We start from the raw sequence: 18801 nt of genomic DNA, 5'->3' as shown, positions 1-18801 counted from the left end.
GACCTCAGACATGTGACACTGTTGTTCAAGGCTTAATAAACTACCAGTCAGGATGTGTTACAGTGGGAAGCTCCAGAGGGTTCAGAAAAAACAAGTTCCACTGTAAAAAGAAAGAATATGCATAATGTAGTTTAGGGTGTCATACTAGAGTGTCTCAAATAACATTTCCCCGTATACCCTGAGATCCAATCCCACATCCTACTATCCGATTAAGTGACTCCCATATATTTCCAGAGTAGTAACACCTCTATCAGTGTCTTGGATCAAAAGCTGTGATGTGATTTGGGCTCCGACCGGTAAAGTAATTACAGATTATGACCGTTTTCATGTATGACACTGGAAAAAAAAAAAGGTGGATGAGAAGGTGGACACATTTAGTTTTCATGCATGTTTAAATATGCTGCAGGCTTAATGCACATCCACGTGTGAGCTAAAACCTACATGGATCCGAGGTTTTTGCCTCATCAAGTAATCTCCATTCAGCGGGGTGTTCCTGATTAGCATGGTGTGAATGCTACATGTGAAGTCTGCGTTAATAATTCAGCAGGTTGTCTCCCTCAATTAAAGGCTTCCTTCTGGTCTCATATCTGGTTTGTGCAACATGCAACGCTCTTCTTCTGCACGCCTGGTGTCAAGGTGTTATGTCTCCACCTAAAGGAAACCCGAGGAACTGAGGGGGAGTCCCGCGACTTGTCTGTGAGACCCCCCCACCTCCTCCTCCCCCCCTCAAGATAAAAGGCTGAACTGATAGGCAGGATAATCATGTAAACAGTCTGAGCAGCACTTTAATCAGAACCAATTATAAATCTCTGTCATATTTAATGACACATTAGGTACAAGTGGATACAACTAGGGGCGTGAAATTAGTGGAATTCAAGGAGAGATATCGTGGTCGTCCCACATTTCTATGCAGTCGCTAATTAGAGAAAACCTCAGATAAAGAATTAATTGTGAGTAAAAGGTTTTTATTTATCTTAAAGAATATAGTTACACGATCCCCATACAAATGTACAATAATTTGGCTAAAATGTTAAATAAAGTGACACAGAACATGAGAGGAAAATAAAAAAAAATTCACATGAATTCAGAAAGTTTTTCCTTGACTTTCTCCTCGATGTTTGCATAGTATTTCATCTGGGCAAGCAGTGCTTTGGCGGCCTGAAGCTCTCCTGGTGAAATGACATAAAAAAGATAGAGAGAAAGAGAGAGAAAAGACAGAAGAAAAGCAAAAAGAAGTTCAATCAATGACTCACTCAGTGATTTCTGGGGGAAGCTACAGCATCGCAAAACAAACAAAGGAAGGAGTGGGAGGGATAGACGGTGTTTCGGTGCTCGGTCTGGAATGTAATACCTTTACGAAGGGCAGAGTCTATCTGCTCCGTCAGGTCTGCCAGTTTCCCTGCGGGTGAGCACAAGAATGAGTTTCCAGTTCGGCACATGTTAACGAGACGTGGCACATATGGCGCTTTTCATTCCTAGAAAGTCGACAGTGCGCTCGCCTCCGAGAGGAGCTGCTTGATTTGAAGGGAACAGACAGAGAGACATTATCTGTTAATGGGGTTTGAAGTGGGCACGGCGCGGCGGAGGGATACGGAGGAATGTTTAGGTTTACAAAACGGGACAGACAGACGGGAATCTGTCATGTCGGTGGGTGATTATTTTATGCAAACCCTTATTATTGATTATTATCCCGTTTCTGATACTACATATGGACAGTTTTCTTCTTTTACTGCAGCTGTGTTCAGTGGTTAGCATTTCATACTGTAGCTTTTATTGCTAGCGCTCTTCACTGAAAAGGCCTACACGTGCACAACTACAAAGTTTGTTTGTTTGTTTGTGTGTGTGTTTGCGCTGTGATTGGGTAAAAAAAAAACAGCTGCTCTTCAGCTGCATCTCTGACAGAGTGGCTCCGAACGAGGAGAGCGCTGGCTGGAGTATTGCATTGCACTTGCTGTTGCCATGGCAACCGCAGGTGTTTCCAGATTAACCGGAGCTGAAATCTTAAGTATTATAACTGTAACCCTTAAGACCCTGCACGTCTCAGCCAGTGAGACCTTTCAGGCGTGATTATACACCGATCAGGCATAACATTATGACCGCCTTCCTTATACTGAGTACGTCTCCCTTGTGGTGACTCATCAAAGAATGGACATGCTTCATGTTTTTTTTTTAGTTGTTCCTATAGTGTTTTTGTCTGTGTCAGGCTGCATCCTGCTGGTGGTGGCTGCTGCCATCAAGAAGGAGCATCATTGCTATGGGCTAAGTAACATCCACATGAATGAATACCAGGACCAAGAGATTCCCAGCAAAACGCTGAATTGACACAAGATGTGTTTTCGCTAAATAAAAGCGATATTTCTGAAATTTTGAAGTCTCCTCACTTTGGGGAACATGAACTTCAAATGAACTGGTCACATGACCCCCTGAGTCATCTCCTGCGATGTGAAATTGCAAAAAAAAAAAAAAAAAAAAAAAGCGTTTCCATTGCACTTTTATGAGAAAGTTTTATATCGATACATCTGGGAACAAAAAATGAGCATTTTGAGATGAGAGCATAAAAATGTTTGAGCTTCAGATATTTGAGAGTTTTTTTGGAAATGTAAGTGTTTCCATTACCAGTTTTTTATTGCTGATCGGTGTTTAGTTATATTTTAGACTAAAAGGAATGGGCGGGGGGCAGTAACTCAGGGGGTAGAGTGGTTGAACCGTTGGTGGTTCGATTCTGCCCTGTCCCTACATCTGTCCATTGTGTCCACCTTGGGTTAACCCCCCAGGTGTGTGCTCCTTGGTGTGTGATTGTGAGTGGTGGTTGGAGAGACCGTAGGCGTAAACTGTCAGCCACGTCTCTGGACATCTGTGACTACTGAGGTAGTTTACCACCACCAGGGTGCGACTACGTGAGCAAATGAATAATGCATCCCTAGGGTTAGGGTTAGGGTTAGTCATCTCAAAATGGTTGCCACGAAGGAGGCACATATCTGATGTACAAGATCAGAGATCGCTTCAGAACGATCCGCCCACGTCTGCTCACCTTTTGTGTCTTGGCCAATCTTATCAGCTTCCTTTGAACTCTGCGCTTCATCAAGCGCTTCATTGATCTCCATCAGCTCCATCAGAAAGTCAGAATCGGCTCCGGGGTCGGCGCCGTCTTCTATGCGCATGCCCTGTAGCTCCAGCTGAAACGTGCCATAGGATAGAAGGAGAGGAGGCCCATCACACTCAGCTTCTCTTTCATATGCACATCGCCAGTCTTCACTGTCAGGCGGTGAAGAACAAGCGTTCTGACGGCCAGAGCTCGCAGTCATGAAAATAAACTATTCATTAAAAGACGGGTCAAGGATTCCAAACTCACCATGTAAAGGCCGCGGCTCAAAGGCTTCAGCAGAGTCTTGTACGCTTTGTTCACGAGGGCAGACTGGCTTTCTGAGTACTCCTGTTCCTTCTGCAATGGATGGTTTTGTAAAGTTTACTTCCAATGATGGCAAATTCAGTCCATAATGAGTCAGGCAAATACAATCTGTCTAAGAACAAGCAGCTCCGGCAGTATCCATGGATACGCGTCAAACTATGACAAAAGGGAATAACATCCGAGTTATTTTACACCTCGTCTCCAACAATCTATACTACTGTCAGAGTTTTAAACACCGAATCCTTGGTGATCCTGACAATTAAGCGCGTGGCATACTGCTACTCCTTTGTAGTCTGGCGGTTTGGGAACCTTTAGGAGATGCACTCATAAGTTTGATGCGACAGATGTGGTGGAAACAAGACGGAGGGGAAAATACCTCGGAAACGGCTGGCAGATCTGAGTACATTTTGCAACCAGCAGGTCTGTCAGCTCTTGTGAAAATCAATAGTCTGAAGTTGTGGCCCATGGGCCGCTCGCGTGAATAACAACCAATGCAGTGGGTGGCTGCCTTGTAGCCTTGTATAAGTAATGAGTTCTCTATATACAGTATGATGAAGACCCCCGGGGCTGGAGGATGTCTAATTAAGAATAAAAAAAGGCCAGGAGTGGTTATAAATAAAACAGACTGAGGATACTATTGGACAGGTTGTTTGTGAAGAAAACATTTACGCTGCTTCCTCTCACACTCGGCTCAGTTTAGCTTTCATATCATATCATGACAACATTGTGCATTTCCACCTGAGTGTACAGAATAAATTACATCCACAGCAATTCATCTCCTCCTCCTTCTTGTATTCATAACGCTTATTCCCCTGAACCGTCGTGCATTTTTCTTAACGAGCTACAAGAAAGAAACTGGATAATGGGGGAAATTTAGCACCACTTGCCACTTTGTAAAATGACCTATGAACACGTTTGACTGTAAATTGCTCCGGTTCAGCTGGACGAGTCTTATTTCTGCCTGTGAAAAGCTGCACCGGTAGAAAAATTTTTATGCAAAATATAGGCCCAACTGTCTCATCAGCATAAGTGTGCTGTGCACTCAGTGTGATCTGCCTCAAAGTGCCTCAAACTCCTTTTATCTCCTGAAATTCAGGTGTTAGAAAAATATACCCGTCTACGAACAGGAGGGGACAATTGGAAAGTGAGGAGGTAGAGAGGAGTGGGTATATTTCCTTAACAACGGAGAGGAAGTTTATTTTTCCGTTATTGTCCCATGAGTTTGCTGTGTGCATTGTGCTGATAACATTATGTGTTTCCTAAAGGAACTCTTTAAAGAAATAACGTAAAACTTAAGATTTTTTTCTTTTATATACAGTACTGTGCAATGGTTTAAGGCAGGTGTGGGAAAAAATGTTGTAAATTAAGAAAAATTATAATTAATGGTTGTTTATTTTTATCAGTTTACAAACTGCAAAGTGAGCGAACAAAAGAAACATCTAAGTCACGTCAGTATTTGGTGTTACTTCCCTTTGCCTTCAAACCAGCATCAGTCCTTATAGGTTCACTTACACAAAGTCAGGGATTTTGTAGGATCATAGACCCAGTTGTTGGACAAGAAGATTTAGTGCAGTAGATGAAAAACATTATTTGTCTTTGAAATCTGAAGACGTCCAGCAGAGACATCAGCTCAGAGCTGGTAGAAACCAGTGGGAACCAGGTTCACCATCTACTGTCTGGAGACCAGAAGTGGTTTTCATGGAAGAGCTGCAGCTAAAAATCCATCCCTCTGACATGGAAACAAGGCCAAGAGACTCAACTATGAACCAACACAAAGGAACTGGGCTCAGAAACATGGCAGCAGGTGATCTGGACTGAAACGTGTCTGTAGCAGAAGACAGTTTGTTCACTGAAGAACTGGAGAGAGCTACAATAATGAGTGTCTGCAGGCAACAGTGAAGCATGGTGGAGGCTCCTGGAGAGTTTGATCAGGATCAATGGTCCTCAATGCTGAGAAATGCAGGCAGATACTGATCCATCATCAACACCATCAGGGAGGGGGGGACTGACCACATTTATTCTGCAGCAGGACAAAGAGCCCAAACATCCAGACAAGGTCATTAAGAACTATCTTCAGAGGAAAGAAGAACAAGAAGTCCTGGAAGTGATGGCATGAACCCCACAGAGCCCTGAGCCCAACATCATGGAGTGAGTCTGGGATTATATAAAGAGACAGAAGGATCTGAGGAAGATCTGTGGTTAGTTCTCCAAGATGTTTGAAAGAACCTACCAACCGAGTTCCTTCAAGAACTGTGTCCAAGTAGAAGAACTGCTGCTGTCTGGAAGGTGAAGCGTGGTCACACAGATTTCTCTCCTGTTCATTCACTGCATTTTTTAATTGATAAAAATAAACTATTAAAACTTCCATTTTTGAAAGCATTCTTAGCATATAGCTTAGCATTCTTAGACACTCCATAGTAAACATCCCCATTTTAAAACCTCTAATTTGTCTCCGACCTCACGCTGAGAAGACCCCGATGGCATCACTGTGTCATAATCGTGGTCATTTTCTCTGAGCTCCTCCAGGGAAATAAATGATGAGCCACATTGTTGTTACTGGCTGCCTCTTCACCACTAGTGACTGACCTATATGTAAAAAATCAGCATAGCTCTCCCATAATGTTGGAGTTCAAAATCAGAGTAATTAACATGCAAAGCTGCCTACTGCAGCCTGTGTACGTTATCTATTCAATGGCAAATCAACACTCATTTTTCATCTCTTTCATTGCTGGTGAAGACCAATGCAGCATAAAACAGTTGGGCACTTTACCTCCCTTTACCTTTCGGTGTTTTCTGATGCGTGTGTAAATATATGCACATTCACCGGCCACTTTATTAGGTACACATCATAACAGCCCTCCTTCATGACTCCTCTATGGTTCAGTTGATGATGAAACAGCATCAGAAAGGAGCTAATTTAACCGAATGGTTTTGTTAAACTGGACTGGATTAAGTGTTTCTGTTATTCAGCCTAACTTAGTACAGGACTGTTACTTTAAAATGCATTTGTTTTTACTTGTGTACCTAATGAATTGGTGAAGTGTGTTTGTTCAGAGCTAACACAGAGATAAGTGTGCATCCCTCTGTGGTATAAATAAAGAGATTATCTTATCTTATTTAATTAGAGGTGAAACTACTATCTATTATATTCATTGTTTGTTTGTCTTTTTTTAAACATAGTTTTGCATTCAGCTTTCACAATTTGAAACTTATAGATTTTTCTTTGTTAAAACAGAACAATTGAGCATCTTTGTGGTTGGTACTGTAACTGTATGTGTATTGATTAAAAAAAATAAATCAAGAAAATAACAATCAAAATAATAAACAAGAAATTAAACAATCGTAAAACCAGTCATTGGTTGCTGCCCTACATTTGATTTAAGCTTTAAATAAGCTGCTTTTCTGGTGGAATTTCATCTGTTTACTTTCTCCTTGTCAGCCCAAAAAAGGCTATTAAGCCAATATTTGGATTTCAGCTTTAACTGGGCAGACAGACGTGAGCCATCAGATGAATATAAATCTACTCTCACAGACGTTATGACCTATATGAAGAGTGGAAGGGCCTCCACACAAGTAAGATGACTGCATTTCATTTGCTTCACTTAAAGCAGCGATGTTCAAAAACTTAACATTTCATTTGTTTTGCAAACTTGCGGTTTAAGTTTCAAACTATACCTTTTTTTTAGCCCCTTTCCAGCCCTCTCTTTTCTAGCTGCAGCTATGTGCAGTCAGTGTTTTGTATCAGTAAATATCTTGACATGTCCCGCTAGAAAGGTGTAATTGACAACATCGATAAAGGCTTAGGTAATCCAGTTCCTGGGTAATAGTACTGTGCATGCAGGGCTGCAGGGTCCGTGTCCTGGGACATTTTCCCTCTGGTCTGTCTTCATTTCTTTCTTAACTAAAGTGTTTTTCGTCTTTTCAGTAGCTTAAGATTAGATTCCTTGAACTTGCAAGCCTTGACATCGTTTAGCAACTTAATAAAAGGGAAAGCTGCATTGTGAGGGTCTCAATTTGCCAACGTCTTTTAGCAAACTCGTCTCTCTTAGTTTGCCCGGAGCTGTCCCCCCTTGACCAAATCACACTGAATCACACTAACGACACAAAAGGGCTCCACTCAAGTGGACAAACAGGGACACGAGGTCGGGCCCAATTTCCCCGCGTCACGGTGCTGCTAATGGATAGGAAAGCATCCTCTGACTCAGGGACCGTCTCACTCAGCTGATCTCTTCTCCCTTTACATACCACAGATTTCTGGCTGAAGTTGTCTGGATGCAGAGACCGCTGCAGCTGCAGGTATCTTCTCTGCAGCTTTTGCGTGTCCAGCGTGAATGTGTCGTCACTGAAAGAGGCCAAGAGACTCCATTTAAGAAAATAAATGTTCACGTAGATAAGATATAATTAGAGACACTCACCAGTCCATGATGGTGAAGTAGGATGCCCTGTCATCAGGTGGTTGGACCACTTTGCACGACACGCAGAAGAAAGCAGGTGATGTGTCAAGAAGCTTCTTACAGTTCCAGCAGTTCAACTTAACCTGACTTGTGCTGCAGCTCCTGTGTGAGGTGACATGGTTGGTGAAGTTTAACACGTATCTGTCCTTCCCCGGGGCTCTGAGGTTCGTGCTGCTGTGCCATGAGTCCTTCCTGAGGAAGCTGGTGGACATACAGTGAGCTGAACATGTAACAGCTTTGGGAAGAGACGGCCACTGAGGGTGCAGCAGGGCCCGGGATGCGAACAACATCCGGAAACAGTTCGATGACAACATGTCTGAAAGTCTATTAAAAAGCACCAGGATCTGATGCGCAGTCAATCAATACAGAGGAAAGTCCTCTGGTCAAAACATGGACATGTCTCTTTCGTAAAATCCTAGACAGAAGAAGAAGAAGAAGGGGCATGTTCTTCTTCTACTACTATGGTTGTTGAAGCACCACAGCGCCACCGCTCGGCTTGGTGGTGAAGGCAGAGCGCTGTCTCGATGGCTTATGTTGTTGTATTAGTTCGGCTATGTTGCAAATGAGACCGCTACAGTATCTAAGGAAAATATATATATCACAGGATGTAGGGAGATATTGAATTGGGATGATACGAGTGTTACAGTTTTAATTGGGGAGCCGCAGCTAAAACTATTGTCAGAGTCAAAATTCCGTAACAAAGGGTGGCGGTAATGCACCAAAGAGGCAGATGCCAACTACCGTTAAACAAGAAGAAGAAGAAGAACGGCTAGCTAGCTTAGCGGCTAACAAGAGCAGACCAAATTTGTTAGCAACTACTGAGTATAAAGTAGCGTTAGATTTGAAAGCGGCACTACATACGAGGTAGGTCGAACACCCATGATATTTTAATGATTATTAGAAACGTGCCACTGACGTGTTAATTATAAATTTCATGAACGTAAACTTCCGAAAGAACCAGTTAGCCTACTGGCTAATATCGCCGTAACTTGGTTTGCTTTTGTTTTTCAAATTCACTAATGTTACTGTTTTGGGGTCAGTGCTAACAGGACAATATATAAACGTACTTCCTCGCAGATAGCGAGTCGCGTTGATTATTTACTGGCATACTCAAAACCGCACCCTGCTTAATTTTCTGTGGAGTAGCTTGCTCAGCTACATGACAAAGAACAACCGATGCTAACGCTACAAGCGGTGACTGATGGATGGATAGATATTATATAAACATACGTAACATATAATAAACAAAAAATGAAAATTAACAATACAAAATAAATATAGAAAAATACAATATACTATATATACAGTATTTACAACAATTACAAAATAAGTGAATACTAAGAAAAAATAAATAATTTGAGTCATTATGAAGATGGTTGTGCTGGCAAAATATTTGACATAAGATATTCTGTCTGTGTCAAACAATCATTAATTGGTGTCAAAATCCGTAAGGTTGTTCATGGTAGAGTGTATTGTTATTGATACATCATTTATTATACACACTTGCAGGTAACTTTCTTCACTTTCTTTGATAAATAATGCCATCTAAGAACCTCAAACTCTCTATATCCTCAGATCTCCCGTTAAAACCGCATGGCAATGAAAGGAGCGATGGTCCAGGAGCGGTTTTGGATACACAGAGAGTGGCTGGTCCACCCGGGCTCACATCACCAGGCTCTGGAGCACAGATAACACCTCCACGCCGGCGAGTATTTCATTTACTGACTGGAGTTTTTGCCGTTGCATCATGTGTTCGCCCAGGCTCACTGCGCTGGAATTGTTGGATAAATCTTTCTCTGAACTGGGGCCAGTGTAAATATGCTTATTTGGCCAAAGATCAGACTAGGCGCCTCGACTCCTCGCCTTTACAGCTTCCTAACAAAGCACAAGTTGCGATGAATGCCAACTCTTGATTTTTGTTGAGTGCGTGTGTGTGTGTGTGGAGGTGTGTGTTATGGAGGCAGCGGGGTGCAAAAGGTGACGGTGGAGTATTCCAGAGAGACAGTGGTTGGAGACAGCAGCTTCTGTAAGGTAAACAGGATCTCCTCTTGAAGGTCGAGGGAGGTGCTTCTCAAGGCCCCCACAGACAATACTCTGGGTATTATTAACGGAAATGGCTAAGAATAGAGAGCAGGGGAGCAAGGTGGCTCCTCTGACGGCCGTGTTGTTTGGGTTAAACAAGCCAGAACGGAACATCATCTTTAGAAGAGTGACTTCTCAAGCTTGCGTGCTGGGTGTGGCGCACTGGCGCGAGGCAAGGAGTTGTTTTAGAGGGCTGTGTCTGGCTCTGATATACGGCCGCGTTTAGGAAAGTAGCCGCGGATCGCTCTCGACTCTCTATGCATGGAGTTGTTGTGCTTTGCGGTGTGGATTTGTAAGTAAAGCCATATAAATCGTTGTTCTCATCTGTCATTTCAAATAAGGTATGCCTTGGTCTGCGTTTTTGAAGAAGTAAATTGCATGTCAGGTGTACATTAAGACCATGCAGATACAAACAAGATTCATCCCGAGTTAGCGGTGGATAAAAACCTTTTAATACAGTTTATATTGACATAATCTTCTGATCAGCGTTATAATGGATGAATGTCTTGTTTGCAACAATACAGCAAATGCGATACCCAACAAATGGTGCTTTCTTTAAAACATGTCTCATTGATTTTACGACATTACCCACTAAAACCTAAAAGGGATGGATGTCTATCTTATGGTTCATGAGTCCCTGTTGCCTCAAAGTTGATCTAGTCCTCATTAATAGTGATAAATCTATTCAGCATCAGTTTCAGCATCAGTTCAATTAGTGATACATAGGTTGCTGACTAAAAACATGACTGATCTCTGCCTTTATTGCTGTTTGTGTCACAGTTTGGAATTTATAGACTTAAACTAATTTAATTGTGCTTAGATTAAGTATTATAATCAGCATCAGTAGAGAGAAGTGTCATTTTTCCAGGCTTGCTAATTAGGCCGCTGATGAAAATCTGACGTATAGGTTTTTTCATAATTAAGCCAGTGTGAAATTATTGCTTTCTTAATTTGCTCGTTTATTATGTTTATGGCCTGCATACATATTCAAGACAGCTGTCTCTTTGCCAGTATCGCAACTCTTTTTTTTTTTTATGATTTTGCTTCATCGCAATGGCCCATTCATTTTTCATTCAACTCTTGCAGGGAGTAAATTAAAATTCAGACAAACTGACTTTGTATTTTATTGACGTCTCGGTTGCCCTTTGAACGTAGCATTTGAAATGCCATGTCCAGTATGAGAACCATTTGAACGCGAAATTAATTGCTCCTTTTTAACAATAACATGCTGACCCACTCAAACAGGAAATTCTTTTGTCTCAGTTTTTCTTCTTTTGCCTTCAAATGAACCATCTGAAATGTTTGACCTTGTTGGCTAGCATTGTAGTATTGATTTACCATTGTTCATGCAACGAGGGAGCTCTTTGTTTTTCATTTTGTAGCGTTATGATGTTTGACAAGGCTGTTTAATTCAATATGGCATTGTACACAGCTATGATAATGACCTCAACCTTTCTTTATTCACAGATAAGCCATGATCCCCATCACTGAATTGCGGTACTTTGTGGACACCCAGCCAGCATACCGCATCCTGAAACCATGGTGGGACGTGTTCACCGACTACATCTCCATTGTCATGCTCATGATTTCTGTATTCGGGGGGACGTTGCAGGTCACCCAGGACAAGATGATCTGCCTGCCCTGCAAATGGGTGGTCAACAATACCTGCAAGAAGAATTTCAGTTCCACCATCCCCACGTCGTTGTTCTTGGAGCCCAAAGGGATCCAGTATGATCTGGACCGCCATCAGTACAACTACGTTGATGCAGTGTGCTATGAAAATAGATTGCACTGGTTTGCCAAGTATTTCCCCTACCTTGTATTACTGCACACACTCATTTTCCTGGCTTGCAGCAACTTTTGGTTCAAGTTTCCTCGGACTAGCTCCAAACTAGAGCACTTTGTATCCATCCTGCTGAAATGCTTTGACTCTCCATGGACAACCAGAGCACTATCGGAGACGGTGGTTGAAGAGAGCGATCCAAAACCGATGAAAATGAACGGATCAATGGACCACAAGGAGTCTGTAATCAGCGAGGATGTTGAGGCAAGTGTTCCTATGCTCCAGAGGACAAAGACACGCTTTGAGCAGGGCATCGTAGACAGAACAGAAACGGGAGTTTTGGACAAGAAAGAGGGCGAACAGGCGAAAGCCCTGTTTGAAAAAGTCAAGAAGTTTCGCATACACGTGGAAGAAGGAGACATCGTGTACAGGCTGTACATCCGTCAGACTATTATCAAAGTCATCAAGTTTATATTGATAATCTGCTACACAGGGTATTATGTCCACGACATTAAATTCAGTGTTGACTGTTCTGTAAATATAGAGAGCCTGACTGGTTACAGCGTGTACCGGTGTGCTCACCCACTGGCTACTCTTTTTAAAATCTTAGCCTGTTTCTACATTAGTTTAGTGGTGGTGTATGGCTTGATCTGCATGTACACGCTTTGCTGGATGCTTCGGCGCTCTCTAAAGAAGTACTCCTTCGAGTCAATTCGGGAAGAGAGCAGCTACAGTGACATACCTGATGTCAAGAATGACTTTGCGTTCATGTTGCACATGATAGACCAGTATGACCCTCTGTACTCTAAGCGCTTTGCTGTGTTCCTCTCCGAAGTCAGCGAAAATAAGCTGAGGCAGCTCAACCTCAACAACGAATGGACACTGGACAAGCTCAGGCAGAGGATCACTAAGAACTCTCAGGAGAAGTTGGAATTGCACCTTTTCATGTTGAGTGGCATTCCAGATACAGTGTTCGACCTGATGGAGTTGGAGGTTCTTAAACTGGAGCTAATCCCAGACGTTACCATTCCCCCGATCATCGCTCAGCTGGTCAACCTGCGAGAGATGTGGCTTTACCACACCCCGGCCAAAATCGAAGCCCCGGCATTGGCTTTTCTGCGTGAGAACTTAAAGTCTCTGCACATCAAGTTCACTGACATCAAAGAAATCCCGCTGTGGATCTACAGTTTGAAGAACCTTAGTGAACTCCATCTCACAGGAAATCTCAGTGCTGACAACAACCGTTACATTGTCATCGATGGACTCCGGGAGCTCAAGAGGCTCAAAGTTCTCCGGCTGAAGAGCAATCTCACCAAGCTACCTCAAGTGGTGACTGATGTGGGCATGCACCTCCAGAAACTTTCCATAAACAACGAAGGCACCAAGCTGATGGTGCTCAACAGCTTGAAGAAGATGGTGAACCTGACGGAACTCGAGCTCATTCGCTGCGATCTAGAACGCATACCGCACTCAATCTTCAGTTTGCACAATCTGCAGGAGATCGATCTGAAGGACAACAACCTGAAGACCATCGAGGAGATCATCAGCTTCCAGCACCTTCATCGGCTGGTCTGCCTTAAGCTCTGGTACAACCAGATTGCCTACATTCCCATACAGATTGGCACCCTCACTAACCTGGAGAAGCTCTACCTGAACAGAAACAAGATCGAGAAGATCCCCAGCCAGTTGTTCTACTGCCGTAAGATGCGCTTCTTGGACTTGAGCCATAACAACCTAACCTATATCCCAACAGACATTGGCTTCCTCCAGAATCTTCAGTACCTGGCAGTGACGGCAAACAGAGTGAGTCATCGCTGTCCCGACCATTTTAACGTTTGTCTATTGTGCATTGCATTGTATTCTTTGTGCTTTGTTTGTGCAGCAATTTGTCTGCTTCTGGAAACGGTTCCAAATTCTAAACTCTTTCCATTTCCTTCCCATACCTGAATATAAAGATCGAGAGCCTCCCTAATGAGCTGTTCCAGTGCAAGAAGCTTCGCACCTTGAACCTGGGAAACAATTGCCTTCAGTCTCTGCCGTCACGATTCGGAGAGCTGACCGCGCTGACGCAACTCGAGCTGAGAGGAAACCGCCTGGAGTGTCTGCCCGTGGAGCTGGGAGAGTGCCGACAGCTGAAAAGAACTGGTCTGGTGGTGGAGGAGGACCTTTTCACCACGCTGCCCACGGAGGTTAAGGAGCAGTTGTGGAAAGCTGACAAAGAACAAGCGTAAACAGGCCTGCGACTAAAAGCAGGAACTGCCCAACTTGTTGTGGACACTAACGCCCATGATCTCCCAGAGGCTTGCAGAAGAAGGAAGGAGTTCTCCTGCAGTGTACTCCCAGTAAGGTTGGATATCAAGAGTCAAAATGCAGACTCTTGGCAGCTTCTGGTTGATCCCTTAGTCTGTTCGTTTGTTTGATTTTTTTTTGTTGGTCTTTTCATTTCATCACATACAACTTCTCAGGCCTTTTACATTATGACCCATTAATGATGGTTTTTAGCAATAATGTAGCAGTGCCATTGAGTTCAGAATCATGTGTTTACATTTCACGCTTCTCGGTTATAATGGAGGAGTCAAAGTATGCAAAGCTGTGGGTTAACTTTAAAAACACAAGTCAGTACTAAACAGATTATTTTCTTGTCGAATCAACGTTTAATAGAGGAGTTAAAACAATGTGGTGATGGTTTGAAGGGACAAATGACACATCAAAATGACCCTCCAGTTCATTTCTGTGCGCTCATTATCACACTGAAACCATCACGTATTCCATTTTTTTTTTTTTTTTTTAGCAACATAACACACAAACACATTAATAATGAGATCACGGAAGATTAAACTTTTCCCTCTTGAAAGGAAAATTATGCACAAGTTTAAGATATTTGACAATTCCTCAGAATTGAAAGTCATCAGTATTTGCATATAGGAAAACGCGCCACATGGCGTGTTAACAATAGACGATGTCGAAGCGTCCGGTCGCGATGGTTGCAAGGTGCGTCCAGATCCACCTGTCGCTCCTCTCCAGCTACTTCACGTCACCTGGCTGCAAAAACACCCAACAAATTGCAGTTTTAGAAAGGTAGTCCACAAAGAAATGGTTCATTGTTCACACAGAAACCACGGAAACTGTAGGTGACCAAACCGACCACCTGTCGCTGTTCAAACGCTGCAGTCTGAGGAGTTTTGAAAGCTAGCAAGCAATCGGTGCTGCTAGCCTTGTAGTTAGCAACTAAGTAGACTATTCCTACTGATTATACACATAAAATACCCTGTTGTCAGTCAGTGCTCGTTCTCATCACTACATAATGTTCTCACACCTGAAACACACCTGCAGCATTGGACGCTGGTTGGTTGAGCGACTGGTTCGGCCACGAGCTTGAGCCACGTTATCAGGACGTGACCCAAGTTGTAAGTGTGGTGATTATTGATGGGTGACGTCAGGAAAGGTTGTGAAAACGGTGGCTGGTGCAAGTGCTGCGGAGGGGAAGGAGTTGTTTTCAGTTTCAGTGTTACACTAGAGGGTTTTCTCGGGTTTGGCGAATGTTGGTAGCTTCTTTTTAAAGAAAGGTGTGTCGTGTATGTGTAGCTGTGTGTTTGTGGAAGAGCAATTTACCCCCTGAATAATACTCAGTGGAGCAGCGTTACGCTCACACCGACGCATCAGGATACCCAACCCTTACTGCTAGTACACTTTTCAGTGGGAATTAAGAGAATCATGTTTCATGGCCGTGCTGTATTTCTTTCTTTTCTTTGCAGTGAATTGCACAAAAAAAATTAAACGTGGAGGAAATGCTGAAAAAAAAATATTGAACAAAGATGACTAATTCCATAATAATTCTAATGGAAGTTTGTGTGACAACTACTAGTGCAGAATATTGGCAATATATCTGAAACAAATAGGTGTTTACCTGGGTTATGGGGTTTGATCCCTGTTGTGGTGGTGTACTCGTACACCGTGATAGTGTTATTGTCTCCAAACAAGTCCAGACAAATCTGCTGTACGCAGCCTCGTGTTCATTTCAGTTCATTACAGCATTGTAATACGATGTTTCTACCTTTATCTGGGAGTTACTCTGTTACTTTAATCTTCCTGAACCTCATTACTCACAATACTGTGTGACATATTCGTGCTACACGTGGACTCTTTTCTTTCTGGTTTAAAAGAACAATGCAATAATAACCATGTCAGTGTAGTAGTTCGCTATTTGAAATCGTACTCTAACAAAAAAACAATTGCATTCCATTTAATGAGAAGTTTTAAAATCTGAATTAATCCTGACCCTGCTCGGTGTGTGAGTGTCGTTTTGAAAAGCCACGCCTGTCGGATTAGTTGCCTTAACTTTTTATTGTTTTCTATTGTTTGTGGTGATCGTCTCTCGACGCGGTTAATCGTCACTTGGAAGCGTTTGCTGTTCGTTTTATTCTTTGCTCCGATGTTTGGTTTCATTACAACCTGTGGACATTTCATAACTTACCGTACTTGACATTAATGATGATTTTACACGTATAAGTCACGTTATTACAGAGGGCTACCCATCAGTGAGAAGTGGTTGAGTTGAAATGAAAGTTTAAACTTTGGTTTGATGTTTATTGAAGATGGAGACTCAAAGTGTAGTTTGTAGACATTGGTCTTTTAATTTTTTTGCACTTTTTAAATTTTTATTTTAGTACCAGAAACCAATTCCTAACCAGGTAATTAAGAGTTCCCTGCGTCCTGAGACAATTTGATGGTTATTGACGCTGTATAACTAAAATTGAATTCCTGAGCTGCTGCCTCGAGGGTCCTGCCCACTTAGCAGTAAAAAGTTTGTCTCAACTTCTGAATATTTTTACCTAATTTTGTCTGAGATTTTTATTTGCATCATTCTTAATTATCCCTTATTTTGTCTCAGTCCTTTAACATATATTCGTATGTAGTGTTTTTCCTGGAGTTCAAGACACAGCACAACTTCTTTCATTTGTTCTTGCATTTACTCTGAAAAGAAAACCATTGTTTCACATTTTAAGAACACGTGGACTTTAGCAATATACAGCGTAGTAACTTGGTGGAAAAGCATAGAAATAGTGGGAGATGTTTGCATCTTTTTCAATAACTTGTTTATGCTATTATACTTGTGCAATATTGCCTTTATTTAAACTATTAATGTTAGTAGTTTCTGATGTGCACTGGCATTCCTTTCATCACATTGGTTTTTTTTTACTGCGGCTGTGACGAGACTGAGATTTCTGATCCTAGAGAATGCACTATAGCACCTCTCCAACAAGTTAACAAGTACTTGTATGCTACACATGTTTTGCATGTTTTCCTGTGTGGGAGGGTTCAACTCAACGACTGCCAGCCGTGAGATTAAAATGGTATCAAATAAGTATTTATTTCACAGCTAATAAATGGAGTTTTGCTCCTTTAAATTCACAAATGGGGCATTAAACAAAAAAAAAAAGAAGAAAGAAAGAAAGAAAACGCATCAGAACATGTCAGCAATGCACCTCAGATGAAGACAATCAACTGTTTTAACAAAGAGTGACATCAGAAAATCTAATGTCAAACTTAACGTGCTGCCGGAAGTACTGTCGGTTCATAAAAAAATAAAATAAAATAAAAAATCCGTAGGTTGGTAGCAGAGTGGTGTCAGTATTGAGATTAGTTTATTTTTCCTCATAGCCACTGTTAATCCTAAAAACAGTATTTCTCCTTCTGTTATTATTTCTCCCATTGTGACAGCTAGTAGTATTATATAGTTGAAATTTCTCAGGAAACCAGCTAGTAACTCACTTTTTTTTTGCCTAATTTTTGTTACACCAGGTATTTTTATTAATTTAAACAGTTGTGATAACATTTTTATATGCATTTCTATATGACCTTTTTCTAGTTTGATGTATTTAATATTGACTAAAAACTAAATGTGTTTGTGAAACCACTTGGTTTTAACCTTGATTCTATGTTTTTTGTCAATTACCATGTTGTGTTAACTGAACCGTGTCGTCAGTGTGCAGATCAGGTGTGTGAGTGTGTGTGTGTGTGTAACGTATGTGTGTTTGCATGTGACTTTCCATGTTTGGTCCTCGTTCCTCTTCAAATTGTTATTTTGGGTGCAGAACAAAAAACATTTCTAGTGTCCCCCTGCTCATTTACAATTATACGTCATACACACATTTGGTTTTATGTAGTGTTTTTTGTTTTCTTGCCAAATTTCTTTTTCATTATTATTTTTTTTTTGATTATAAGGAAAATCATAAATGCAACAGTACTGACATGAACCATGCAGTGAGCGAACATGTGTCTCATCTTCTCTTGTGCACCATTCACTTGGGTAAAATAAAATAAACTTGGCTGACCACATTTGTGGGTGTTATTCTTGTGAAGTTCTTAAGTGTTTTGCAGAACAATACCGGCACAATGCCAGATAAACTGAACTCGCTGATAAAAGTAATGCTCCTCTACTCTCTTCATTTTAAGCTCTGTTAACCCATCATGGGACAAGGAGACATATTTGGTAACATTGACGCACATTTTAAATTGCGTTCTGTGCCTCTTGGTGAGAAGAACGGAGAAGACCAAGGATGTGGTCTACAAGGTCCACAAGGACCACAGCACTGAACCTGAAGCAGAACTGATTTATTAGGAACCATGAAGAAGAATAAGTGTCCTAATGTTGTCTAATGTGTCTGAATCAGCTCTTATGTTCTAATGGTCTAAATACATGTTTACATTTGTTTACCAACATATATAGTAAATTTATTAATCTGGATTTTCTCAATGAAAATTAAAAACAACAAAAAAAAAAGTCTTCTTATGTCCCAAATAACATTCTAGAGTTTAAATTTAGAATTTTTAAATATCATAGAATACAATAGACTTCATTGTCACGACAACAACATTGAGACAGAGCACATCCCCTCCAGAATCTATAAATAAGGTAGAGTACAAATAAAACGACTATTATATATACACACACAGTGTGAGAGTGGCAGTGTATAATAATATTGAACTTGGATTGTGTGCAAAAAAATATACAAACATCGAGTATGCTGTGAGTGCCCTATAAAGGGTTGCAGACCTTTCATTATTTTTGT

The 18801-nt window shown here is 41.6% G+C and overlaps 2 protein-coding genes across 4 annotated transcripts; one reads left to right on the top strand and one right to left on the bottom strand.

The window, feature by feature from the left end:
- Positions 1 to 948: 948 nt before the first annotated feature.
- hscb (HscB mitochondrial iron-sulfur cluster cochaperone) lies at positions 949 to 8318 on the bottom strand. Of its 2 annotated transcripts, XM_047591676.1 has the most exons (6): positions 7825 to 8313; positions 7655 to 7751; positions 3353 to 3442; positions 3032 to 3176; positions 1352 to 1399; positions 949 to 1169 (listed from the first exon to the last, which is right to left on the bottom strand). In XM_047591676.1, exons 1-6 carry the CDS (start codon positions 8175 to 8177, stop codon positions 1075 to 1077), a joined length of 828 nt encoding a protein of 275 aa, XP_047447632.1. In that variant the 5' UTR covers positions 8178 to 8313; the 3' UTR covers positions 949 to 1074. The 2 variants fall into 2 exon arrangements, with proteins under 2 accessions (XP_047447632.1, XP_047447633.1); XM_047591677.1 differs by lacking the exon at positions 949 to 1169 and having other exon boundaries at positions 1367 to 1511; positions 7825 to 8318.
- Positions 8319 to 8513: 195 nt separating this feature from the next.
- Positions 8514 to 18067, top strand: lrrc8ab (leucine rich repeat containing 8 VRAC subunit Ab). 2 transcript variants are annotated; one of them, XM_047591674.1, is made up of 4 exons: positions 8514 to 8727; positions 9439 to 9568; positions 11413 to 13531; positions 13684 to 18067. In XM_047591674.1, exons 3-4 carry the CDS (start codon positions 11420 to 11422, stop codon positions 13957 to 13959), a joined length of 2388 nt encoding a protein of 795 aa, XP_047447630.1. In that variant the 5' UTR covers positions 8514 to 8727; positions 9439 to 9568; positions 11413 to 11419; the 3' UTR covers positions 13960 to 18067. The 2 variants fall into 2 exon arrangements, with proteins under 2 accessions (XP_047447630.1, XP_047447631.1); XM_047591675.1 differs by lacking the exons at positions 8514 to 8727; positions 9439 to 9568 and adding an exon at positions 9600 to 10237.
- The last annotated feature ends 734 nt before the right edge of the window (positions 18068 to 18801 follow it).

The sequence above is a fragment of the Mugil cephalus genome, chromosome 8, assembly GCF_022458985.1.
Source record: "Mugil cephalus isolate CIBA_MC_2020 chromosome 8, CIBA_Mcephalus_1.1, whole genome shotgun sequence".
Taxonomy (NCBI): domain Eukaryota; kingdom Metazoa; phylum Chordata; class Actinopteri; order Mugiliformes; family Mugilidae; genus Mugil; species Mugil cephalus.
This window is presented reverse-complemented; position numbering and strand designations above follow the sequence as displayed.

Excerpts from the sequence above, each read along its gene's own strand:
- hscb (XM_047591676.1), bottom strand. The coding sequence starts at position 8,177 with ATGTTGTCATCGAACTGTTTCCGGATGTTGTTCGCATCCCGGGCCCTG. Across the intron at positions 3,177-3,352 it reads TGAGCCGCGGCCTTTACATG|CTGGAGCTACAGGGCATGCG; the intron begins GTGAGTTTGGAA and ends GGCACGTTTCAG. Across the intron at positions 1,170-1,351 it reads AGACTCTGCCCTTCGTAAAG|GAGAGCTTCAGGCCGCCAAA; the intron begins GTATTACATTCC and ends TCATTTCACCAG.
- lrrc8ab (XM_047591674.1), top strand. The coding sequence starts at position 11,420 with ATGATCCCCATCACTGAATTGCGGTACTTTGTGGACACCCAGCCAGCA. Across the intron at positions 13,532-13,683 it reads TGGCAGTGACGGCAAACAGA|ATCGAGAGCCTCCCTAATGA; the intron begins GTGAGTCATCGC and ends CTGAATATAAAG.